This window comes from Leptosomus discolor, chromosome 1 (assembly GCF_034619465.1).
Source record: "Leptosomus discolor isolate bLepDis1 chromosome 1, bLepDis1.hap2, whole genome shotgun sequence".
NCBI lineage: Eukaryota > Metazoa > Chordata > Aves > Leptosomiformes > Leptosomidae > Leptosomus > Leptosomus discolor.
In genome coordinates, this window is record NC_141391.1 from 21427199 (window position 1) to 21455115 (window position 27917).

Sequence of the window (27917 nt, forward strand, 5' to 3'; positions counted from 1 at the left end):
TTCTTCTCCGATCTTTTTGTTCCCTATCTCAAATACAGTTCCTAGTTTTCCACATCATCTTTCTTTCCAATTTCCCCTCCAATACAAACAGAATTTGCTTCTCCCCAATGCAGAACTCCTGCAAGGAATAGGGTCAAACAAGTTTAAAGAATATCCATGAGCATGTGAGAAAGACCCATGCAAACTGGGTCATGACACTCAACATACTACTGAATCCAACGTGCATACCAAAAGGCCATTCATACCACTCCACTCACCCTGAAGATGAGTCCAATTCCCATTTAATCAGCTGTTCCAACAAGATCAAATTTTCTAACAGTACATGCTACATTTTTTCTCTCAAATTCCAAGCTTAAGCTTCTATGCAATGGAAAGCCATCACCTTCATAAATGAAACCAGGTGATCCAATGAAATTATTTATTACTGTTCCACCAACATGAACATTCAAACTTTTACAATTGTTCACCAAGAACCAAAACCAGGCACGACAATATTTTATCCACAATTATGAAGATATATGCAACCTTCCACAAAAGAATTCAGTTCTGTTGAACATTTTTATGAGTCCATGATAAATGACTCGAAGTCCTGGTCTAAGTCTGAAACAAGGGCATCCACAAAATCTTCAACTGAAGGTGATTTCTGAAGCATACCTACAAAACCAAGACAACAGACTCTTAACAAGAATACTATGACCTTGAAAGCTTTGTCAATAATAATGCTTATTGCTGACTAACTTTTAATGTCACAATATGACAGAAACGGCTATCATGTTTCTTTGTCAAGAAATAAATGCAGTTGTAATGTATAGGGATTATTTAATTTCTTCAAGCTACCTGTTAAATGTTATCACAGAATTGACAGGTTTCAAGATTGTTAACTGATTTTTATCATTACAATCTTACTTAAGCAGGGAATTACATCCATTTTAAAGCAATGTAACCATGGACTCAGTCATTTCCAAACGACTAGAATAAATCAGTGATTGAGCGGGTATCTAAATCCTTATCTGCTGAGTTTCGGGTCTGACAGAGCCTGAGAAAACAACATACTTTCTCAAAGGGTTACACACCTTAAAAACATTTAATTTGGTATTTAAAGTACAAATATCTCTGAAATTCTTCAAAAGGCATGAAATATAGTCAAACAAAACCATTTTCAGTGCACTGCAGTTTTACTTTTGCTTTCTTACGGTACCGAGACTTACCTTTTACTAAGAATTTTAATTAGTGCAACTAGTGCCATATGGCTACAGAATAAGAGACAGAGAAATTAGCATAATGAAGAATCATGCTCAAGTACTTTGTCAGGTAATTCTACAAACAGAGCGGCTAAAAATCTCACACCTCCCTCCCCAGAATCCCAGTTTTTAGAAAGCATGAGAATATATCCTGTAAATTATTTTCAGATGTTTCCTTGTACTGAACATTACATTAGTGTTGGTCTTTTCACTGTTATTAACATTTTCAAGACTATATAAGGAAATCTACCACATTACTTGTACCAGAAAAAAAAACAGTACAGCTGCCAAATAATGTAAAATTTAATCTTTGTACTCCTTTGAAGTGATCTGTTCTTTCTGACAACTGCCAATGTAAATATAACCTTGTTCTACCCTTTCTGATTGGCGTACCTACTGAACATGATTTTATATTCTTTCACATCCTCAACAATATTTGCTTTCAGTGGAAATTATAATTGCATGCTGCTAAAAGACCGGAATCTTTTACTATATCACAACAATTCAGAACCCACCAGGAAACAGATTGGCTCGAGGTAATTTTGTGTGAGCAAGCAAAAAGAATTTTCTTGCTAAGGCCTCACAGAATCCCATTTCAATCCGATTTAAACCCATGTTGCAAGTGTCAATACAAAGTGCCATGACCCAGTAGATTAATAGTGAGCACTTAAAGGAAAACAAATCTTGTTATATATATAGCACCTATGAAATGCTGTTAAATGAAGTTTGCATCAAGCTACTTTCAAAATGAAAGAGAAGAGAATTAATATTTCCAAATACTTGGTAAACTTGTCATTACTGTAATGTTAGTAAAATTGCTGTGGAATTACTTCTGGTTCACAATGAAAAATGGCTGGCTACATACCGGGCTGAGAAACAGATGTGCCCAGATACCAGCCACTAATCTAACCTCCCCAGAGAGCCATGGCCTCTTGCACACTCCCTCTCTCAGGTTCCTGAGTGGGCTGGCTGAGGGACATGTGTATTTGCTCCCTAACAGCCTTGGAAAAATTCCAATTCAAACTCATATTATTTTCCTGCAGTTTTCTCAGAACTGCAGAGAAAGCCTTAAGAAGGTGACATGGATGGCAGCCCCCTGGAACATGGACTTTCATGCATGACTACTGGAGCTTCTTCTTAGACTCAGCTGGAGCAGTCCAGTCCCAACTGTACAATTCATTTTGTCTTTTTTGGCCTCATTTTGCCTCAGACATTTACATCTGAACTAACTGGCTCTATTTCTAGAGACTGAACAGTAGGAAGACCTTCATGGGTGCCAGTCATCTGACCTTTTTCAGAGGTCTCCTTTATGACGAGGTGAGTTGTGCCTATGAAGCACCTACTTTTCCCTGTATCTCAGAAAGGAAACCTGGATGACTATCTCAGGTATAAAAATCTCAAGATGGTGAAATTATTCCTTCCGTCCTGTTTTTAAGATGTGGCTCTATAAAAGAATCATTTTTCTATAGCCAACAGGCCCTTTTCTATCAGGTATCAATATGGAGGGATGACTGTAATGCTGCATAGACAGTATATAAAGATGGCCATAATAGACATAGCCACCACTCCCAAGCCTCAAAATACAAAAACTCTCTTCCAGTACTGACTGTACAAAAACCAGCCAGCCCAGATGGTGTTTAGCCAATTCTTTTGACACTCTAGACTTTATTCTGCTGTGGACAATTCTTAAAACCATGATTATCAATATGTTGCAAAAGAGGAAAAGCTAACAGGGGGAAGAGAAGAGACTAATGCTGGGATTATCTTCAAGTAATTTAATTTCCCTCTTACGCAAAAATGGCAAATCATAACAAAAGCATTCCAACTCTGGATATTACAAAATGAAGAAAAGAAACATAATTAACTACAGTACACTTGGATGTATTTTAGCGCAGCTGAACACAGTCTTACCAAATCTCACTCAAAAACTTGCTGCAAATTGCATTCATTTAGACTCCACATGGTTTGTTTTAAATATGTAGGAGAATTCAAAATCATTCTGTCAGTGGTGCTGTGAAATGACCTACCCAGTAGTTCCAACTTTTGATAATACAAACGGATTTCAGATTTCTTGCATTAGTGGTATATCGCTGACATCAAAAGCAGATGCTAGCAGAATTTGCTTTTGCAAGGGAAGGATGAAGAGTAACTGAGGTCATTGCTGAAGAACTCCTAATGCAGTAAAATGATCATGCCCTTATGAAATAAGTAACTACAGATTTCAGAGTAGACAACTCCAAAAGAAACAGACACTGATGGTATTTCTGTGTTTTAACCTCTTACTCTACAGATACGTTAAGAATGGTCACGTCTCACTTTAAACTCTATTAAATATATCAAAGCGAGAGCAGCTTTGATACACTGTAAGTACTCAGCACTTCAGTCTAAATGATTTAGTAAGATGTCCACAAGGTCTGATGGTTGCAGTTTTAAAATCTAGGAGTGTATTTCATATGTTCAGCCCAACTCCTATTTCAGCTCAGTCTCTCCCAAGCCTAAGGCAACTGCATAGCTTATCTTCTCTGCTTTGAAGTTTTCTTTCACATTACAGCACTGTGGTTAACCACACCCTTTTGAGAGCTGGTTAGCTATAACCTACAATCACCGAAAATTGGGAGAAGAATAAAGCCTGTGGCAAAATTTGGCCTCTGCCCCTTTGCAACACTAATTATTTTGGGTCCATGTAGTTTGAGTTAACATATGTTGCCATTCACGTCACCTTTCAGGATTTATGCGTATTTCTTATATTTTCAAAGAGACAGACAATCATTATCTGAAGATTTTTACAGCCTCTTCAAATCATAATTATTCCACAAAGTAAAATCTGAGGCACAGAAAAACAAATTTTCAAACTGCATTGGAGCAAATGCATGTTTACTTACACACTCAGTTGGTTTGATTACCATGTGTGCTCACAGCTGAGTATGACTGCCTGCATATAGTACAGCATTAACAAATCAAGAACACAACTGCACGTGTATTTTGCACGAGGATTTCTTCAGAGACCCAAAGGGCAACGTGACTGCATCAAAACTGTAGGAGAAGCACACTCCAGGGTATATTCCATGCTCTCAGTTCCCAGATCATCCAACCCAGTACTTTTCACACTGCAATTCACTTTCTGCCTAGGCACCTGGGTTTCTTTCCAGTCAGGGAGTGCCAAGGGAGAGAGGGAGGGATGGTGCACACCTGAATCTTGTTCAGACCTGCAACCAGCACACAACTGGACCTGGAAGGGACACCTGGGTTACATATCTTTAAAAGAATCTGGAATCCTAAATGCTATGTGGTCCTGGGAAGGAGAGGGTCTGTAAGAGACACGTGGCCAACTCAAAATGACAGAGGAATCAAGTCCTTCTCAAACTGTATTTCCTCTTTAAAGGAAAAAAAAAAAGCAAGCCTCTTGGACAAAGCATTGTTCACTCATTTTTTAATTGTTCCTGCTATCCATATTTGTGACTATTTCCGTATTTTGTAGATTATCAAAGGGGTGAGATAAAAGGGATCACTTCAGAAAATGTTAAAAAAGGTTTCATGAAGCCTTTGTGTGTGTGGGGGTTGTTGTTTTGTTTTGTTTTTTTTTTTAAATGGAAACAAATGCCAAGAGAATCAAATCCAAACAACAAAAAAGCATATTGTGTTTTCTAATTAAGACTAGTTGAAACAGGAATCTTGTCAGTAACTCCACTGGATGGCAGGTCAGATCCTTTATCTTTCCTAATCAGTCCATCTATGGAATCATGTGGGAGAAAGATGAAAAGCTACGGTCATATCCAAACACAAAAGAAAGACAATAAATAGCTTCTGAGAAGAAAATCATAACAAAGAAACTGTATAAATGAAATACGCTTGCAAAGTTATCTGTTATCAAACAGTCAATGACTATGGCTAACTTCACAATGAGGTACGGAAGAACATCAAGGGTGAGGCTACATACATGCATCCAAAAGTCAGACTTGTAGAAGCGCATTTCTTGATAAAAAAAAAATGCCTGAAATAACAACCTACAGAACTTAAGGTTTTTGAAATATGGCACTAGTGAGCACAAAATCTGGACTGTTTCCCTGAAGAAGAGTAAAATCAACAAGCTTTTACTTCGGTGGAATATGTCTTTAATCAGGAATCTGTTTGGTCATCTGCTATGGGAGCACAGTTTTGCAACTGATGAAAACGAACATTAGATGGAAATTAAGTATTCTAAAAAATCCATAATGAAAAGGAAAACACACAACAAATGGAGTCAGAAGTTGATTGAACCTAAATGAATTAAAGAACAAGTAACTGTTCTTACTTTTCTCCTTAAATTCTCAATTCTTGTAACAAATACAGAGTATAAGTATAAACATATAATAACCTTTTCCATCACGTGTGTTCTATGATTTAACCTCAAACAATCCCAAACAAGCAATCAAACTATTAACTTGACAAAAGACCTAAGTCACCTCAATTTCATTTTTCAGGAAGTCATTCAAGCATGCTTGTTTAAGCTTTGCACTGTCTACAATATGCACAGACAAGGAATCTGCTGATGAATTCTGGTTATTTTTATGATCCTGAGTATCTTTTAAAAGTTCTGTTTAAAGGGATAGTAAAGAAATACAGAGTATAAAAGCGAAATTCAGAATACAAAAGTGAGATAATCTGAAGCAAGGAAGATCTCCCCTTGATAGAAGAGGATCAGATTTAAGCAAACTGGACATACATAAGCCCACAGACCCTGATGGGATGCACCCATGAGTGCTGAGGGAGCTGGCAGATGGCATTGCAAGGTGACTCTCGGTAACCTTTGATCAACCATGGCCAGTGGGAGAAGTGCCAAAAGTGTGGAAAAAAGCAAATGTCACTCCTGTCTTCAAGAAGGGCAAGAAGGAGAACCCAGGGAACTACAAGCTGGTCAGTCTCACCTCAATCCCTAGGAAGGTGGTGGAGCAGCTAATCCTGGAAACCATTTCCAGGCTCATGAAAATAAAAAAATCATCAGGAATACTCACCATGGATTCACTGAGGGCAAGTCATGCTTAACCCACCTGACAACCTTATATGACGAAACAACTGGCCTGGTACATGAGGGGAGAGCCATGGCTATTGTCTACCCAGACTTCAGCAAGGTTTCTGACGCTGTCTCCCACAAGGTCCTCACAGAGAAGCTGTTGATGTATGGGCTGGATGAGCAGACAGGGAGGTGGATTAAAAACTGGCTGTATGGCCAGGCCCAGATGGAGATGATCAGTACCACAAAGTCTAGTTGGAAGGTACATGGGGGTCAATACTGGGTCCAGTCCTGTTTAACATCTGCATTAATGATCTGGATGATAGGGCAGAGCTCAAAAAAGAGAAGTACAAAGTCCTGCACCTTTGGAGGAACAACCCCAGGCACCAACATATGCTGGGGGCCACACAGCAGGGAAGCTGCTTGTCCAAAAAGACATGAGGGCCCTGGTGGACAGCAAGTTGAACATGAGCCAGCAATGGGCCCTTGCAGCAAAGAAAGGGAATGGCATCCTGGGCTGCATCCAGCAAGGCATTGCCAGCAGGCTGAGGGAGGTGATCCTCCCCCTCTGCTCAGCACTGGTGAGGCCACACCTGGAATGCTGTGTCCAGGGCTGGGCTCCTCAGGACAAAGAGAGGCATGGACATATAACAGAGGCCCACCAAGATGACTGAGGGACTGGAGTACCTCTCCTATGATGAAAGGCTCAGAGAGCTGTTCAGCCTACAGAAGGGAAGGCTCAGGGGCATCTTGTTATAATGAGTACAAATACCTGAAGGGAGGGTGCAAAGAGGACAGAACCAGGCTCTTCTCAGTGGTGCCCACTGACAGGACCAGAGGCAATGGGCACCAACTGAGACACAGGACGTTCCCTCTGAACATCAGGAAACACTTTTACCCTGTGAGGGTGAACAAGCACTGGCACAGGTTGCCCCTACAGATTGTGGAGTCTCCCTCCTTGGAGATGTTTAAAAGCCATCTGGACACGGTTCTGTGCAATCAGCTCTAGGTGGCCCTGTTTGAACAGTGGGGTTGGACCAGATGACCTCCAGAGGTCCCTTCTCACCTCAACTATCCTATGATCCTGTAATTCTGTGGAAACACTTTGAAAACTTCTGTCATTTTTTGTAAATCATAGTCTGTGCTCTTATCACCAGTATCACCCATGCTAATGCTGACACAGAGGAGTTACTGCTGTCTGGTTCTCCTATTACACGTGAACAAACACACAAGCAGGTGCACTACAGTTACTGACCTTAAAAGGACCCACAGTTCTGTTTAGTGGTTTACAGATTTACTGATTAATAGAAAAAAAAAATAAAAATCAAACTGCACAGATTTTTTGGTCACATCATAAAAGATCCCATTTCTACCATTAGCACCAAGTTCACTGCCCTGCAGTATGCACAACTATTCCTTAAACATAGCTTGCTCTCTTCTTCAAATCCTAGGCTGCACAGCTATCCCCTCTTCATCATTCACCATCCGTCCTGATGACTCATGGATGAACTATCTGCACTAAATGAATTGAGGACTATAAGCAGGAAGACTATGAATATTGAAATGCCTAAAACACTTAACTACTGCATTACAAGAGTTAAACTCCTTTGTGAGCTTTCACGGTGCCTTTCCAGACTTCATCATATTTGCATTTCCTTTAAACTTAAAATAAACTTGGTATTTCCTGGACTATGGTGTCACTTCTTCAGATTAATTTCAGTAGCAAGTTCTATCCAAAATAGCTGATGTATATTTTCAACCCCAAACTGATTGTACTATGTTCCACTGTGTTCTTTCACATGTAAGGGGGAAAGCCAGTTGTACTTCCATAGATTTTATGTAAGTCCATCTACAGATTAATTTTGCAAACTTCATTCAAATAATATTTGGATTCAAGGGAGCACACTGCCAGCAACTTCAACATAGCCTCTAGGACATTCCAGGAAGATTCCATGCTCAGTAAAATTAAAAATACATCCCAGAAATACAAGAGATGATAAGCATAACTGGTGTTTAAAAACATTCTTTCTTTCTCTACCATATGACTTACAAGACAATAATTGGATTTGCTTGTAAAGATGTACGTTCCTGTCTTGCAGCTACTTAATCCACAATTTTGGGCTACAGTTTTTTGAGGTTACAAACACAGACTCTTCAAGAACAGTAAAGAAAGGCAAGCTTGCAAAGTCATGCCAAATAAAAAGTAACCCTGCAGATCAGAAATATAAATAGATTAATCTAAAGAATATACAGTTGCTTAATATATGATGAGCCTAAGGAGAGTACAGGTTATGGCCTCAAATATAAACAGATGGGTCAAAGAACTGAAATGTTCTAGTTATGAAACTGTGCCAATCTCATGATGAAATACAGACACATTACCACTGTCTTCCTTATCTAGACTTCCAGTCTACCAAACCGGAGTGAACAGAGGCCAATGAATTAGTACTCATCCTAATATTAAGAATTTCAGAGAGAATTGAAAGATACCCCATCAGATGAAGTACTTACCAAGTGCTCATAACAAGGAATAGAGACACTCATGCAAAAATTTTTCGTTTCAATACTGCAGGATTACAGAGGAAAGTGTTCATCCTGATCTCACTGATAGATCTGAGATAGTCAGCAGTTTCTCAAACTTGTTTCATTCTTCTGACATTATTTTTTTTAATATATGAAGTATAGTATTTTTGCTATCACTATGAATGATTTTTAAATGTCAGATTCAAAAGGCAAATGTGGTATTGAGAGGAATAATGAATGATGTTTCTTTATTAGTCTTCAGACTTCCATTTCATGAGAATGTACTGATATAACTTGAAGTACTGATATAACCAAAGCTATTTATTTTGATGATGCTAAAATGTGGCCAAAACACGTTCAAACTCTTGTATACAGAATAACCACATCTATTATGAATTCCATGTATGTAAAAGTTACTAAATTTTTGTATCCAATAACATTGTCATCTATCTTCCTTCAAGTATGTGATAGTCTTATCCCGAATTCTTTAGACAGCCTTGTAATACAACCCCTTCCAACACTTCACCCCAACTATCTGTGTGTGTTTTTATTCTGTGTGTCACAAGGAGTTACACCGAGCATGACGCAAAGTTGATGACCAGTCCACTTAACTAAATAAATGAACAAATAAATTTTCTTTCATAAATCCAACAAAAATCACAATTAAACTAAAAAGACCAAATTAGGAAATGCAGTTAAATTATTTCTTCCTTGAGCAAGGGAATAAAAGTGTTCTAAGTTTTTTCTACCTTGAACCATAAGTATGGGCTCTTTTCCACCGCCGTGTGCCAGCATCTCTCTACGATAACGCTCACCCATTGCCCTGGAGAAACACAGATGTCAGAGCCATCTGCAAACATAACCTGTTCAGCTTTCAGTCAGATTTCCTTCTAGGATCTCTACAGAACTCAGAGACAGAGATCAAATAAAATTTTCCACCCTGGAACAATGACTACCTTGATTCCATGTGGAATCCTCAGATTCAAATTACATTTAAAATTATACAATGAGTAACTGAATGAGACAAATTTTATACATATGAATATGTGTTGCTTGTTTATAGAAGTTAATTTGGAACAACATTTCAGCCTTCATTGCGCCAAGGGGAAAAGTTGCTCTGTTACAATGCTCTGAACATTCTCCTAAGGTATAAGAACACTTATAATTTGTGATCTCACAATTTACTTTCTAATTTCACGAAGCAAAATCAGTAGGATAGCTATACTTAGCTTTGAAGTTGGTGACATGAAGTTTGTTTAATATCTGCAGTTGCTTTCATTTCTATAGAAAATCACAAGTAATTAGGCATCTATGAAAATCAAGTTCTCTAATTACATCTAAATACGGATTTCAGTGCCTCCCAACTGGCACACCTGTATTTTAAAATATCAACACAAATTTTTTTGCACCAATGAACATGTCCCAAAGTACACTTCCTATCTGTGGTTATTTCCTGTTTTGTAATCCTCTTAATATCAAGAAAAAGGCTAAAAATTAATTATAATTTAAAAAACCCCATCAAACCTACAGGGCCCTATTTGTCTCATGTCTTCCAGAAGCAAGCAGCATGATATTTCAATCTGTATTTTAATTTTAATATTTTCTTTGGTTTTACCTATCAAACGGGTCCCGAGCAAAACACTGTTTCCACACCATGGAGGCAACAGCCCTAGACATGAGGTAGGAGTAGTATTTAGCACCGTAGCCCACAAGATGACTGAATCGCAGCTGCCAGGCCTGTAAGGAGAAAACAAACAAAAAACAGAAGTGAAGTTACCTTTTAAATCCTTTAAATTGTTTGGAATTTTCTGAAGTATCATGGAAGAAATCTGATATTACTAATGACACACAGTTAAAATTAAAAAAAAAAAAAAAAAAATCCAACAACCACCAGAAATCCCAGAATGAGCACTTCCTTTGTTGTAAGAAGGATTTTTCAACCTAAATACTATATATCCAATATACTGATCATCCCAACTGAAATGATGCATAAATAGGGTCAGGAGGAGAGAAAACCAAGCAGTAAAAAAATGTATTCATATCTCATATTAGCTGCGCTGTTCTACTGGTCTTCAAAGAAAACCACAATTACCTTATTACAAGTAACATCACATTTTATCATTTTCCACGTGGGCAAGTGCAGTGTCACACTTGTAAAAGCGCAATTTATAAACTTTTGCCACAAACAGAATGATAATAGGGACTCGCATTTAATACCATAAAAAATTCAGCTTCCCATATGCCAAAAACCTGAGAGGTAGACAAATTACATCCACATGCAATGTCATTGTTCACAGATTTGTTTGCACATTTTTAAATGCATATACATAGCAGATTATCATCTGTAATTATATTGCTATTCATTTACATATTGTTACTTGCTTTATGACTCATTCCAGTGACGGTGGACTCCTTTTTTAATGCTGTTTGGCGTTGACTGTTTACTTACGTTTTCTTAGCAGAGAAAATCAGAAGTATCAGCCTTACTTTCACAGAAATAAAAATACTCTTTTTTTTATTTCCTTGACTGTAACAGAGCAATTTAAATTGGGAGAGACCTCTGAAGGTCATCTGGTTCAACCCTTGCTCAAAGCAGAGCCAACTTTGATGAGGTTTCTCAGGCTCTGTCTAAAGTCTCTGTATCTCCAAGGATGATCTCATCACCTCTCTGGTGCAATGTGGAAAGACAAGCAGGACCAAGCTGAAAAGACACTGTTCTCCAACAGATTTGGGCATATTTTTTGAACTGATGATGGATGAATGTATAGATGAAGCAGTGAGCAACTTACTCTGCCCTTTCGGATCTCAGAGAAAATCAAAGAGGAGAAAAGTCCTGTATGTTATTTGTCCTCCTATCCAAAGTCAAAGCTCTTAAAATTCTGGTGATATGACTGTTGTCAAGATTTTTGCAGGTACTACAGAAAACAGAGTTTTAAAGAGGAACTAGAAAATAAACAATAAAGTAGCATAACAAATGTTTTACATTTAAATCCATGGGCTGTCAGATGCTTGTTCTTATCCTAGAGTCAATGGCTGAAATTCTGACACAGCCAAACAGAAAAGTGAAGGGGCATTAACAATTTTCCAGAACTATTTATCTTTGACTGTGATTCTTTATCACACTCTAAGTAATAATCTTCTGATTTTTCACAGATGAAATAAACTATGTTTCTTTATTCAGGAAAGTGCTGATCATCATCTTATTTTCCCTTAGCCAAGTCGAAGTTGTATGTGCACGTTAAAAAGTGACCAACTAAGAGAGGGGAAAAAGAAAGTATTTGGCTTTTAATCAGTCCATTTACCTTAAAAAAGGTAGTGAACAGTGGCCTATAATCTAGATCATTATGAACAACTGATGAGAAAGTTGTTAGCTCCCTTTTTGGAGCAAGACCTACAAATAAAGTTCTCAAAGTTAGCTGTAATTCAGCCATTCAAAAGCTACTTTTAACAAGATGGTTATCTCTACCCTAAGACAGGTGTCCAAAACAAACGGAATTTGCTATGGGTGAGCAATCTAGCCTCAGTGGTAGCCTACACAACTAGTTTAAAGTAGAAGCAGCAAAGTTAGAAGAGATGAAAAAAGTCTCCAGTCTTCAATTTTCCTGTGGGTCTTGATGCACAATGCAAACTCTTAAGAATAATTAACTTTTTTTTTCTTTTCTTTAAAGCAAACACCAACCGTACCATATCTCATTGTAATGCATGTAAAAATATTCAGCTTGGATACAGATTCTCCAGTTTGCTCTGAAAAGTACTGTGGTTGCTGTGTTTACACTTTATAGCTACAGTTTTTCTAACTAGTCCCTTAATTATAACCATAATCACTAAACTAAAAGCACATTTTGAACCAGATTTGAACCAGACAGCCTACATTTTTAGAAGTCTGAGCAGAAAAACATGTCACTTTTTACTTTATCGTATAGTAAATTTTCAAAGTTGGGATTAGAAGTTTCAACTTGAGAGAGCAACTTTTTGATGAATTGGTTTCACATACTGAGAAATCTAAGTACTTTCTAAATAGATCATTTCAGTGAAAAATCCAAGTTGCTTTTCTGCTACAAACAAAAATAATTTCTGTGAGCTTGAAGAACATCTCTACCTCTCCCATCAGAAAATAATTATTTTAATGCATTGTATAAGGTCTAACTTGGAGAGTATGTCTTCCTCAACTGCTCAGATTACATTGTTCACATCAAATGCTCTTGCATTTAATGGTCTGCACCTAAAACTGCTTGTCTGCACCTCCAGGATGATCCACTGTTCCCATTCATCAGGTTTGTCGAAACTCTCTTATCACAAGTAAGCAAGGAGAAAAGAACATCTTCTCAGCAACCTGTCCAAGACCAAAAGTTTGTTTCAGAGCCTGCACCTAAAGCAGAGCTCAGTACCCTCTGTTCAAATATAAGACATTTTGCCTGACCTCGTTGTCTTTGCTAATATACTCAAGAAACTTCACATTGATTCGTTTCAAAAGAGAAAAGGGAAGGATATAGAAAGACCAAGGAAAGACACTGCTCATCTCAATCCCTCAATTTGTGGAGGCTCTCAAATAGGATGAAGTAAAGAATGCAAAAACATACTGGCAACAGGACAGTATCCAAAAAAGGAAACAAAAAGAGAGGATGAGTCAATCCATCTTAAGACAGATGCCTAAGACAGGTAAGGCATCGATGACTCTCTCTTCCTTCACTGGAATACATGAGGAATATACTTTTAGATAGCACAAGTTATATAAGATGACTACCATTCTCAAAGGCATACTGCAACTAGGATTGTTTTCCTATTGCAAGTGGCAGTTAAGGAAATCTGATCACAAACACCGCTATTCCCTCGTGAAGTTTGAAGCCTATATTCAACTTTAAAATGATTTTTTTTTTTTAACCAGTACAGATCTTCCCCACTCTAGAGTATGAATAACTCAGGCATGTCATCATTCTGTGTCACTACTTTTTCATCAGTCCTCACACAAAGTTTCTGATCAGGAGGTCCCAATTGTCAATATTTCACCATTACCCAGTACCTATTACATTACTCCAGTACATTTTCTGATTCCATGCTGTTCTAGCAACTAATTTTACGAAACTGGAATTAGCTACCTGTAAACAAATATTTAAACATTAAGACACATCCTCTACCCTAATTCACGAGGAGCTACCTGTCTGCACTAAAAAACTCTTCCTGCTTTATACAGAGGAGATTACAATCTAGGCAACAAAACATTCAAAAAGCCCCAGAATACATAGGCTAATAATCCTTTAAAAAGTTCTATGATCAATAAAACATAAACGCATCAATGTAAATGTATTTAAAACTAAATGGCTCACTTTTTAACATAAAACTCCAATTGAAGAAAATTAGCTATAAACGCAAAATTACTTGATTTCTTGTGTTATTTCCAATGCCGAATGATTTCTTCAGATGAAGAAAAAAAAAAAAAAAAAGAGAAGAGATATATCAATTTCCCTTTTGGAAAGGGTAAAGGCTAGACATGTAGAACTAGGGCACTCTCCTTATTAAATGCTATATTTTTGGTAAGCAGCTAGAAAGTTAATGACGACTCTGAGTAATCACCTACTTCAAAAGGTTCCATGAACCCATTCCAGGAGTTTATAAAACAGTGTGTATTACAGCATAGCCCATGGGTTATGATAATATGCCATCCACAGGTCATGTTCATGCCTGCTTTTTATCCAGCCCAACAGAATGAAATAAAGGTGTGCGACTGATCCACTGCAGTTATTAAAGGGGCCTTTTTTCCACCAACATTATCAATCTTCTCTTATAACCATGTCTGAAATATTTCCAATATTGAATGTGCAATGGATTTCCATCCCATCGTGTAACAAACAAAAATACCTTACTGATACTTTTGTACTCTTACACCTTTATCAGGACTTTTTTTAAAAGTCACTGTAGGATACATTCTTAGAGTAAGATTCAGTTCATTTTACTTCAGCTACCTTAAACTAGATGTCCTGCCCAAACTAGTCACACAGGCTTCCTTTGTAGTCAGAGGATAGAAGTATTTATCCTGTTACCTTTGGGGAGGATAGGACTACTGCTCTAGGAGAAATTTGAACAATTTACTACAACCTGTATCTTCTATTTAAAAGTTAAGCCACTGCATTCATTTTAAAAATAAGGTAGGATAGGTAGGATCAGTTAATTAAACTGTTCTGAAGACTACATAAACTAATTTAGAATTCAATTACTTGAACTATTAAGATAAAAACCTACAGGTATCTTAATGTATACTAACCTAGCTTTTGTTTCAGTTTGTTGTTCCATGGAGCTCCACTAATTACATGGAATCAATGCTACAAAATCCTACTACATCTTTTGGAAAGGAAAAAAAAAAAAAAACCCACAGAAATTCTTGACTAGTGCTTGGACTTTTCAAAATGCTCTTCCAACGTTTTCTGCTGTGACTTCAGTTACTTCAAAGTGTATTTAAGTCCATTGTGCTTTGCATCTTAAGACAAAAAACACAAGTGAGAACCTGAAAAGACCCAACATTAAATTAAGTATTTTCGTCATTTAAGTCTTCTAATTACAAAATGTGTGCTACAGTAATTACATCAATGAGCAAGTTGTTGAATAGTTTCCATGAGGAACAATATTTGATGGAGATGATATCTGGTGCCCTCCGCCTTCTTAATTAAATTCTTATTCTGGCAGGAAACCTAATAGAGGAGCAGCCGACTTACCTCCTTCAGGGGCTACTGGGTGGAGAACCCTTGGGTCTGGCACTAACTTGATATTGTTGTTCCTAATGCCCTTGAATTTAGCTATCAGCACCCATGGAAAACTCCCGAGAGTCATGAAGAAGCTTCAGGCTCTGGTAATTTAGGAGCCAGAAGAGAATGGCAATTACCATGGAAATCAGTACAGGCTATTTCCCTCTGCTGAGACCAAGGTTTATCTGGGCTAGAGGAAATCCAGGACAACACGGCTCTGGCATGCAAACAAGCACAGTGAAAGTTAGCACAGGCAATGTTTTCTTGGCACTGTGTCAGCCACTCATACAGCAAGAGCTGGAGGTGGAACATAAAGAGCTGCAGGTTACAGGTCAAGAACTATGAGGCTACTTTTCAGCACAGAAAAATGGTGAATTTACTGTGGGGTGCAGATCAGAGGGATGCTGCACATTCAGCTTAGCAAGTTTCCCATTCTGATGTGCTAGCTGCACAGGCATAATTTTAAAGTATCAGAGGGAAAAGGTGCTTTTTCTGTATTATCTGACGACTGGGAGATCTGGTCTTACTTTTTCCATGCTCTTCACACCCATATTCTGTTCCAGATGGCTCTTCTCAAAATACAAGGAAGATACTCGAGAGATTTCACAGCATAGAACTGCAACAGCATCCAGTTGTCATGTACAGAAAATTTCAGTCTCATTCATTCATTACAGTGACTCCCAGAATCAGTGTGCCAATCGACCTGAATTAATTGCCCTTCTCTGAACCTCTTCTATGCTCCCTTTCCCAAAATAACTGACCCTGCAGTTAGATCAGCTGAGAAGCTTCCTGGTAAGGCTCGTCTTCTGTTCTTGCCCTCCCCCCCCAGCACTGGCAGCAAGCAGCCCAGCACTGCTAGCAGAAGCCTGAGCTGTGGCTGCCAGGCTCGAAGCTCAAGCTCTGCTGCTGGGTGCATTTATTTTGGGGAGGCCAAACTGTCACGTAGCAGAATTTATTCTCCGACTTTTCTGTTTAAACTACTCGTTTACTTTACAAAATGAGAAAAAGATTTTCACATATGCTTTGCAGCTTAAAGAATTGACTCTTTTGTTCTGAAACAAATCACAGATTTTTTTTCCTTATTGTATTAGGTTGTTACATAAGTTTACAGCATGCTTTGAAGATGTCCTCAATTCATTCTCACTTGAAGAAACAGTTTAATGAGTTTCGAAGTGCAGAGTTTGCAAAGTGCTTGTGCCAGTAGCTACCTGAGGGGAAAAGCTAGAGCTTTTAGTGACTGACAGAAACAACTCTCTCCATAGGTATGCAGCAGCTTGCTCAGTCAACTTACTTTCTGTATTTTTGGCCTGATCCCCTCTTAAGTTTTATAGAATTACATCACCATCATCCTGGAGTTTCACAATAATAAAAAAATCCAATAAAGAGCTTTAAAGCCACTTCCTTTGCTGCAGTTTCTAATCTTGTTTAGAATAACAGCAAGCTAATTTCAAGAAACCACATCTTGTGCTGCGCCCCTAACTTGCTTAACGTCAACACTCCAGTTTTTCAGTGTTGCGCATTTCTGTGCTGGAAGCAGGAGAGCACACAAAGCAAACCAACCCAGAGCCATAGTTGACATTTTAGAAAGCAAGTCAAGCAAGAGATTAAGATTTCAATTTATAACACTTCTGTGTTTTTATTATAAAATGATAAATAAATCTAGCAAGGCAGGGAATGTAAATATTTTTGCAGTTGTTTACATTAGGGAAGAGGAAAGGAATTTAACATGCAATTAACCACTTAGGTGATTCTAGATATGTACCATATAGTCTTTGACTTATTTAAAGTAAAGAAAAATATTTCATTTTTATTTATAAACTGTTAATGCATTTGAGCTGCTTATAGCAATATCATTTAAAACTATTTACTCTTCACCCTCTTCTCTCCTCCCCACAAAGGGACTGGGGAAAGGGGGACATGGGAGATAAAGAATACTGGCATCAAAAAGCTGTATGTATGATCTGCATTGCTGCACAATCCTTAAATCTTGGATTAAAGGATACAGAGATATGATAATTGTTTCTATATTGTGTCCTTTGATTGACCTTATTTGGACAATTTGAAAGACAGTGTTACTCGTAAACATTATAACTGGTCTTTAAAGTAAAATATAAGAAACATGCAATCAGACAATTTCAAAACAAGTCCTTCGTGTTGTAACACGTAACTCTACACATATACGCATACACATTCAACACCCCCCCCATTCTATTATCAATTAATAATTTCTACTACTGCCTAAGCTTTAAAGATTCGTAAGCCCGCGATAACTAGAATCAAATCATCATGGTTTACTTTGGGTACAAACTCACACTGAAGTCCAAGGTTTTATTCTACTTTACCAATTAAACCTAATTTTAAGTATTGACATTCTTTTAAAATACCATCATGAATGCAGTTTGATAAACTCTTACAAAAAATGAGAAATATCTTAAGCAATGTTGTAACTGCAAAATAGATTTGCCAGTACAACTTTATCATGTAAATTATCAGTACCTACACTGCAAGATGAAATAGCTACTATTTTACAGTAATGCTCATTTACTACCTTTTGCCAGAGCCATTCCAGACAGGTATTTAGGAGGATCACGATTCTAATCTTTAATCTGCCACAAACTGCAGTATGGACTTGAAGAAACTACTTTTTTTCCCCCTCTCAGTCTAACTGCCACCTCCTATTACACGGGGGTGATAATGCTTCCTCTCTCTCATTCTTTTCTGTTTTGACTGCAAGCTTTTCATAGAAAGGACAATCTCCCATCACATTTGTGAAGCATTTCATCTCAGGCCCTCTAGCCTGTGTTTATGACAATGATATATTCAGTTATATCTCTCACTATCAAATGTAGCTCCAGCACCGCAATCCTGGGGAAAAAAAGGGACATGTGAGCTGTGAGAACAGAATTACATAAAACTAAACAAAGCAATCTGTGTTTATATATATATATGTATAAAAGATATATCTAAAGCACATATAGCTATTTCAAAACGTTACCAGGAGATGTATGCACAACTGCTTCCTGCACTGTTTCTTAAAATGCCCTACTACATGGTAAATACTATCGCTAAAGTATGTTTGAGTTTCATGGGGCTAACACTTGCAAAAAGAATTTCCTTAAAAGTGCTGCATATCTTACGATATCTGTAAACACTCTGCTGCTGTAGATAGTTGCCCAGTGAATAGTGTCATATTACCACCGGAAAACAAATCTTCACAGTATTTGCTATCAGCATTTTCTTTATCATAAAATGAACTCCACTCCAGAAAGACAGAAACCTAAACAAACCTTGAAGGGTGACTTTAAGAGCTTTTGAAAGTCCCAGCATCTACTTTAGTACTGACCTCGGCAGGGCACCAGTCTTTTTGAAATGGCTTTTAGCTATTAATTATTTATAGAACTATCACTTCCCCAGAGTTCACTGTGCAGTCCTTTATTAACCTTTCCCTCAGACCCAGACTCTTCAACTTGATCTTACAGTATACTTTTAAGAAGGCTCATATGAAAACTAATCCAGGGATTTGCACTTCATGTAAACAACTTTGGTTTCCAACATGGCAAGGTAAAAAATTACTTTGAAGGGGTTACACAGACTTCAAGAGGTTGAGTAATGACACATGACTTCATCTCTCTTCAAAACACTCCAAAAAGTGGAATATGAGCAACATCAGTGCCTCTTCAAGTAACTGAAGAGAGAGAAAAAGTAGAAAAGCAATCTTCTATGAAGGCTCTCTGCCTTTACTATGAAATTTTTGTCTCTGTGATCTACAACAGTGGTTTCTGTAAAACTCCCTACAAGGGAGATCCTAGACCTACTGGCTGTCTACTTCCCTCTTCAACAAATGAGGGAAAAGAGTTTAAAAGATTAGGTACTGACCATAATTACATTTGCTGTAAGTTAAACCATTTTTTCTTTCCTACCTGCTCACTCATAAGAAACAAACAATCACAGTCTTAATTCCAATTATTTTTTTTTCATAAAGGTTTTCAATACCAGAACATGCTCATGTGTGCCCACATAATTTTCTCTCTGCTAGCCAAAAAAACTCCATTTCCTTCTTTCCTCATAGGTCATGCCAGAAAGCCTGCTAAGTCTAGAGTTATGCTATCAACACTCTCAAGGTCAAAAAATTTCATAAGAAGGAAAGTGGATTCTTCCATCTCAGATGCTTCTTAACAAAACCATGGTTATTTTGCAGACTTGATTATCCTCAAAGTATTTACGAGGTGCCTAATAATTGCTTCTACTACTTCTTGAGTGACAAAGTCTGAACGATTAGCCTACAGTTCCCATGTTCTCCTCCCTTTGTAAGAGTAGTTACCGTAATACCACTGCCACTTTTCCCCAGAGATTCTGAGTTCTAATTCCTCCAGGTCAGTGACTGTTTTGACAAATTTAAATATTCTGACAACTTGACTACATCTAATCTAATTATTCTCTCTCTTTCATTCCTTAATCTCAGTTGTGTTTCTATCCATCTCAAAAATTACATGCATTACTTACCTAATAAAAATTCACTTATGTATTAAAAAGCACTGAAGCAGAGGCATGGAATATTTCTGCTTTCTCTGACATCTGATGTTATTCTCTCCCTCACTCTTCTCTTGTTTCTTCAGTAGTTACAGAACTTCATTACCTTCACTATTTGCATTTTCTAACTCAGCATTTCTAGCCTTTTTTTGTTCTCAATTCTTGTATTCTTTCAGTAATTATCTCTAGTCATATTATGACTTCTACTTTTATGATCTTAAGGTTTTCAAAGGGCTTGGTCACTTATTACCTAATCTTTGCATTAGTATAGTTTGTGACTTTGATTCAGTGTCTTAGGTTCAGTCTCTCTGATAATGACATAATGTCTTTTGAATCATCATACTTGGCTATTTTCCAGTTCCAGCAAATATCCGTCAGCCTTCCTCTTTCTGATGCATTGTTTTAAATCATTATTGATGGGTTTTGGGTTTTAAGCTGCTTGAAACTTCCACTATTTTACTTCGGGCTCATCAGAGCTTATCCTGTCTTCTGTTTTTCACATTTTTATATGGCTTTTACTTTTTTCATAACCTCCTCTTCTCAGATATTCAAAGGTACAGGCTTTTTCTCCCACTCAGTTCTTTTCAGCATCTTATTGATTAGCACTATAAAATTTATTCCCTCGTACTCAGCCCAGTAGTGGTCATTTAAAACTCTTTCCCAACAGCACCAATTCTACCTTCTAGCTGTTCTTTTTCATTTCCTTTAACCTAGCTTTCACTTTTGCTTAGGTTTTAAGGTTACATTAGTTTAACTTAATAAATCTAAGACAAATTTGAGAATATTTTAGATAAAATAAATATGAAGTGAAACCACAGTTTAAAATTTAATAGCCAGCCACTACTTAGCCTTTCTTACCAATAATTTCAAGATTTATGTTCATCACTTGAGTAAAGTTTTCAGAATTCAAAACCACTTTTACCTTCAGAGGTTAAGGGTTATCGCTTCTTTATTTTAAGACAGCTACTTCATCACTTGCCCAGTCTGACTATTTACTCTTTTATGTGGTGTTACTGATATTCACATAAAATGTTATACAGGACCAGAGTTACAACTACACATTAGTAGTCACCCCAAAGACCTAACAAGAAATCTTACTAAGACAACAGATGCCACAATGACACAGATGGCAGATTCAATAACAAGATACTTCACTCAAACTGCCAGCCAGCCCTCAGTAGGCTGAGGAATAGGCCTATTAAAAACAATACTCTCCTCTTCCCTGTGACACCACTACTGACAGCGATCACGATCGCAAGACTGAGATACTGAACTTACAGAAACCACACTATCTCAATTTTTGGCCTCTGGCTTACCTATCACAACTAAGCATGAGGTCAGGTCACCTTCAAACTCCTAAGAAAAGGCTCCTAGGAAGGAAAAAGAGGCATACAGCTGCCCTTTTGCTCTCAGTTGTTCTTCAAAAAAATAAAAAGGGAGCTTGGACACATGGTAACGTGTGATGCAGAAACTATTTTCTCTCTGCAGAGAAGCTAGTTCTCTCAGTCTCCTCTTCAGCTGACCAACCTCCCACATGCCTTTGTATGTGCCCTGTTAATGAAACCCTTTTGTTCTCAGCACCCATGGCAAGCCACGTCTTCCTGTAGTGCCTGACAGCCTCCCTGAGCAAGCACTCCAAATATTAGATTGCACCTCAGACGTTTATTTCCTTTGTCAGGAACATGACAGACACAATTCCAGCAAGTTAAGACAAGGACCTAGGTGGAGCCTTCCGAGGTCAGGATCCCTGTCTGGGCAGAGTACCTCCAGCTGCAGGAAGAAGAAAGACTAACAACCACATTGGTGATGCACGGTTTTTCATACACTTCTTCCCTCTAGGGTATCCATAACAATACCTGCCTTGTTTTCGGCTGGCAAACTTGGCTGGCAAATGTATTTGGTCTCACAGGTGTTTTGGTTTCTCCAACCACTACCATCCATAGGCCATTAATAAGTTCTCATGATGCCAAAAAAACCTGCACTCTGGACAAAAGTATATGAGCATAATTAAACCCGTAACCTGATGTAAATTTTAGGCCACCAGTGAGGTGCTCCTTCTGAACTGGTATGTACTTCACAAGCTAGAGCAAAAAGGTATATAGCAAACTTTTTAGCATTCAAAAAAAAATATCAAAAGGCTCTCTACATACCAACATGTTCCCTCCTATTAAAAATGTAACTATAATGATGTCTGTGGGTTAATTACAACATTGCACTTTGTATTCAAGTACCGCACAAGAAATTCTTCTGTTTCTGGAAGAATAGCTTACCAGAAGGCCACATAATTTCAAAAAATGCCAAAGGGACTATTTGGCAGCCGTTCAAAAAAGAACCCAGATTCACTGCGTCTCACGCTTCAAAACCATTTTTCCTCACAGTCACAGCTCAAACCAGCATCTCCCACCCAACTTCCAGGTTAGAATGAAGAACGGTTACTATGAGAGACAGACAATTAATATCTAAGTCCGCAATAATTTTCTGAAAATAAGAATCAATAATTGAAACTAATTCGATATTTCACAAAGAAAATTCAGGTATGATGATTTGGGCAGATGGTGTTTATTGTAAAATCACTTCATTATTGGGAGTTCTTTCCTATAACTGCAGGAGGCTGCAATCTCCACTATCATGCAGAGTCTGTTTACCCTGTGTCTCATTTTTTGTTATGATATTGAACTGAAACCCACAGCAGGAGATAGGAATTATTATGCTTGGAGCAGGACTAACAATGGCATATCGTTAAGTTTTGATGACTGTCTCAAAGGAAAGTAGTTTTCAAGTCTGAACTTGGGGGACAGGCAGAGGACTAAGCAACAGATCATGAGGAGAAACTTTGAACATGTCTCAGGTTGATCAAAGGGTCACCTGATACTTTTTAAAAAGCCTCTCTGGGCATCCCGGAGACAAAGGTAGAAGAGACATGGGGAAACACTCTAAAAGCAGACACTGTTATCAATTGCAAGGCAGGCTTCACAAGAGATGACAAATAAGCTATGATTTGAAGAAAAGTTTGGAGCAAAAGCAGAGTACTGAATTCCCCACAGCGCACAGATTTTGACACCAGGTACATTCAGGAAGAAATGGCAAGAAAATGTGTGGTCATTATTATTTGGTCTATCTTGCTTTCTTAGAAGAGTCAAAAGGAAGACTGATTGCTTTTTAAAGGCATCACAAGGACTCAAGAATCCAGCCCGTGCAAAATTTCTATTCATTTTCCAAACTCAGTAACACAAATCTCCTCTGGCAACAAAACCGGCAGACACTACAAAAACAGGCAGATATATTTCCTTGCCCCCTGCCTGGCAGTCTTCAGCTTCTGGATTCAGTAATAGAGCAAATAAATCCCGATGGAATTTCACCCTCCAGGAGCCAGCAGCAAACCCTGTGTACTTTTGAACAGACAAGCAATGGCCAGCCAGAAATGGGGATTTGCACTCTTCGGGAAAACAAAGTCTCACAGAGTGCTGTTTCTCTGTGCTTCTGTCTGTCTACAGTCTGCTCCACTCTTCCTTTCTGCCTTGCATGTGGCACCAGCTTCTGCAACCGTCTGTCTCAATGCAGCCAATGTAAATACTACTCCACGCAGTGCCAACTGCCCCAGTGCCTATAAAACGTATCTGAATGGCAAATACAGACTTAGATGGGATTTTCTTCCCACTATGTCTCCTACTGTTGACACATAAGACATGGTATTTGCTGAGGATGATGCTTTGGTTTACCTTAAAATAGGTATCACCACAGCAGCACAGCAGCATTTACTCATTAGGTGTAGTTTATGTGCCTCATTTTGAAAGGAAAGGCAGAGAGAGCTGGGGCTGTTCAGCCTGGAGAAGAGAAGGCTCCGAGTAGACCTCACTGCAGCCTCTCAATACTTAAAGAAGGCCTTTAAGAAAGATGGGGGCAATCTTTTTAGCAGGGCCTGTTGCAATAGGACAAGGAGTAATGGTTTTAAACTAAAAGACAGGAGATTTACACTAGATATAAGGAAGACATTTTTTACAATGAGGGTGGTGAAACACTGGAAGAGGCTGCCTAGAGAAGTGCTGGAACCCCCACCCCGAGAAACATTCAAGGCCAGGTTGGACGGGGCTTTGAGCAACAGGATCTAGATAAAGATGTCCCCGCTCACTGCAGGGGGGTTGGACTAGATGACCTCTAAAGGTCCCTTCCAATACAAACTATTCGACGATTCTATGATCTTGCTCCCACTTCTCTGGCTTCGCTAGGCCAGCAGATGAGATACAGTTTTGACGAGGAAAGGGCTGAAGCATGCATCTCCTAATACCCTTCTCAGAGAACAAAAGTCACATTTTTGCTAAGGAGAAAAGTATATTTCCTGAGAAGCAGAAAGCTGGGTATTCTGACTAAAGTGTCAAACAGTGATTCGTGCCATGTTACTGCTGGGAATTCAGCTCCAGACAGCCCAGGAAATCCCATGACTATCATCTACATGAACTGCACCTTTGGATGTCACACGAAGTACAGAACAAATGCATGGTTAGTCATGATGAAGGTCAAAACTACATAGCTCGGTAGAACTCAAGGCTTTAATGCTTTCAGATACCACATGAATGGATAAATAAGCGACATGCCAAAGGTCACAGCAGTACAGTGAGAAAAACTCACTTCCAAGTTTTACTTCATGCTGACTTGTGCTCACATGCTGACAATGGCAGCATACAAACACCAACATACAGCACAGAGTTTTGTTGCCTTTTACAAACAGTCCCTTGCAAAGGTAGAATAAACCCTCTTGCTGATATATTGTTTCCAGTGCCTTCCTTAATAAGAAAATAGAAGAAAAAGTAATCAAGTTCAGCATGACAAGGCTACACCTGTACAAAAATGGGTACATTAATTAAATTTTGATTTTTGAAATTTCCAACACCCTACTCTCTGGATAAAACGCCTGAAAGAAAGAAAACTCTTTCAACATAACAATACAACAGTAAGAATGTACGTGCATGGAGCAAGGGGCAGGGAGAGGTGTAGGGGTATTAATATGCTGTCAAAGAAAAGGTGTAGCTTATACAGTCAGTATGTTTCTACTCACTGTATTAGGTACATAAGGCAATCCATAAACTTTCTCCTGTGTTTCTTTTAAAATTTCTGTGGTTGACTTTTTTAGAGGATGTTTTCCATGGTAGATTTGGTCCAAGGCAGCATAAAATACCTGAAGAGATAAAATACATGTTTGCTTTGGCACATGGCAGAGGCATTTGGCAACCAAAAAAGAGACAAAAGAGAAAGGGAGAGAGAAGAGTTTAAATATATATGGTTTTGTAAATCTTCTATTTTTAGTATAATATAAAAGGAGAGAAACATGTTTTTGGAGCAAACCACCCACCACCATCATGACCTATCATAGATCTGTGTTTCAGTCACTGAGAACACTGGCAGTATTAAATCACCTGCATTTTTAAATAAAATTAAGACCTGTCCCTGAAGCCCTCCAGCAATTCCCCTTTTCAAAAAGAGTATTTTTAAATAGATTGAATAAAAACACTTAAAGTTATTTGAGTGGACACAGCAAAACAAGTATTCTAAGATATGTGCATGCAGCCATGAGAACACATCACACCTGCAAGGGCAAGTTACAGCCCAGGCAGTGAACAAATGAAGCTGCACACAGGGCTGCTAATGCCCCTGAATTTCTGCTAGAGCACTTGAACTGTGTAGTACTAAGGCAGATGCCTCCTTTATTTTAGCCCTCACAATCACAGCAATAAATTGCTGCGGTGTAAGCTTAGCCTGAGATCACACTGCACCAGGAGGGTACTTTGCCAGAGGTAAGAGCTGGTTCATAGGCAATTTTTTTGCAGAAGCATATGGAACTACAGCAGAACACAAAAGCATGACTACATTACTGCGGTGTTCGGAGATCAGGAAAGCAGCACCAATAAAAAGACTTTTCAAGCAAAGATAGCAAAGCAGAATATCTGGCACTTTAACAGCAAACATGAAACAGGCATGGATAGAAGACAGTGCCAAGGCTCTGTGTGTGCCATCACTGAAAAAAATTGCAGCGTTAATTTTTTTTAACACGAAGATTTCCTATTCTGTGGAACTGCAGGAAAGACAGAAGAGGAGAACACCCACCGCTGTGCAACACAAGATATTTTTGAGAAGTTTGGTGGATCTAGATATTTAAGCCAAAGAGTTCAGGTCAGGCCATCCTGTGGTAGGCACATTTCACAGGAAAACTGATGGCAGGGAGCCTCAAAAATCTTTTGTGCAAGGGATGAAGCAAATAATTTGGCTAGATTCAGGCCCGGTCACACTCCCAGGGACACTGCAATACTATTCCCAATGAGATAAACACACTGTTTTAGGAATTACAACCACAAAATGCAGAAATTTTACAAAGAAAAGGCTGTTTGGAGATATTCTTCATCCAAGGAGAATTTATGTTTTACACTATCTGAATAGAACAACTCCTTCAACCTGTGAAAAGATTCTTTATTGTGAAATTTGGGTACAAAACCATTCTGAACTCTTTAATAATCTATCAGAATTCAGCATTTATTTTATTTGGGCTGGATACAACACATACTTTCACCAAAATTGTGACTGTTTCTAAAGGACCATATTCCTTCTGTTTGAATACGCTGTCTTCTAACATACAGAATCTTAATAAATCCTTTGACAGTGTTTGTTGACAAATGATAAAATTGATTTTTTTTCCAAGAAAAACTGAGGGTTATAAGGAGAGAGGTGCAGAAGCCATCACTTGCAGGAGCTACTCCTGAATTTTCTGCTTGCTTTCTACACGGCTAATGAGGAGAAAAGAGGTCAATCAGTCATCAATGACCTCGCCACTTTTGTGTCCCAGCTACCAACACTGAACAAGAGATGCAAGCACTTAACATTGCCCATCTACAAACCCACAGCAGGCAGTAAATATCTGTTCAGAAGACAACTCCATGAAGTCACTGCACAAAATCGCAAACACTAACCAGCATTTTATCTTTTAAAACCAAACTTTGCAGGGGAATTTCCCATCATTATATTGATAACATGAAAAACTAAAAATCTAAAGAAAAACCTATACTAGATTGTAAAAACTACAATTTTTTTTTTACTCAACTTAGAAGAGGAAGAGGCTTCGCAATGCCTTTGCTTATACTTTTCATCCTCAGAGCTGGTCTCTAGAATCCCAGTTCATTTTTTAACAAAGTTTAACAAAAGCTACAGCATTGCTGGTAGCAAGGGTGACTGAGAATATGACCAACAGTAAGTACCATGAAAAGATCTGAAATTTACCTCATGCAACAGTCCTAGAAAACTCACTTTCTCCTGTCACCCTAGGCCTTTGTTACTCTGCAGGACTCAACTTCATATGAACTTCCCTCTCCTCTCCAAATAACTCCAAACCAAACATGAGAAACTTCAGCACCTGACAACAGACTTTAGCATTCTGCTTCAGCCCAGCCTTGATTCTCTTTTTTCTGTCTCCCAGCTTTGTTAGGACCTGTCTGCCGTTGCTCTTCAGTGTTCCTCACAAGATGGAGTGGATTGCACTGAAGTGGACCTTCTCTAAAGTAAAATTTGGAGTCAAGTAGTTTGTGGTCAGGGAGCTGGAGCAAAAGCTCAACTCACAGCTAGGCAGTGGGAAAATGTCAGCTGAAGGCCAGTGAAATGGACTGCCTAAAGAACAACGTGGTGATAGGGAAGTGAGTTACTGAAGGCAGTTATAATCTTTCCCCTGATCCTGGCACATGCGAAGCGTGGGACGAAAGCTATGAGGCAGGCCACCTGGACAGTGTAGTTAAAAAAAAAAAAATCCATCCCTGAAAATAAACTTGGATAAACTTTATAGCCATAAGCACTCCCATCTACAAATCACAGTTCAGTGTGTTTACACAGGCCTTTGAAATGGCAAAGGGAGACACATCC

The 27917-nt window shown here is 38.4% G+C and overlaps 1 protein-coding gene across 1 annotated transcript in view; it reads right to left on the reverse strand.

The window, feature by feature from the left end:
- Positions 1–404: 404 nt before the first annotated feature.
- Positions 405–27917, reverse strand: part of MIPEP (mitochondrial intermediate peptidase) — a 76185-nt gene continuing 48672 nt past the window's right edge. Inside the window, exons 16-19 of the mRNA XM_086481824.1 lie at positions 25075–25194; positions 10370–10491; positions 9504–9577; positions 405–654 (exon numbers count right to left, since the gene is read on the reverse strand). Coding sequence (XP_086337950.1) covers positions 560–654; positions 9504–9577; positions 10370–10491; positions 25075–25194 — 411 coding nt within the window. The 3' untranslated portion in view covers positions 405–559. The remainder of the gene's footprint in view (positions 655–9503; positions 9578–10369; positions 10492–25074; positions 25195–27917) is intronic.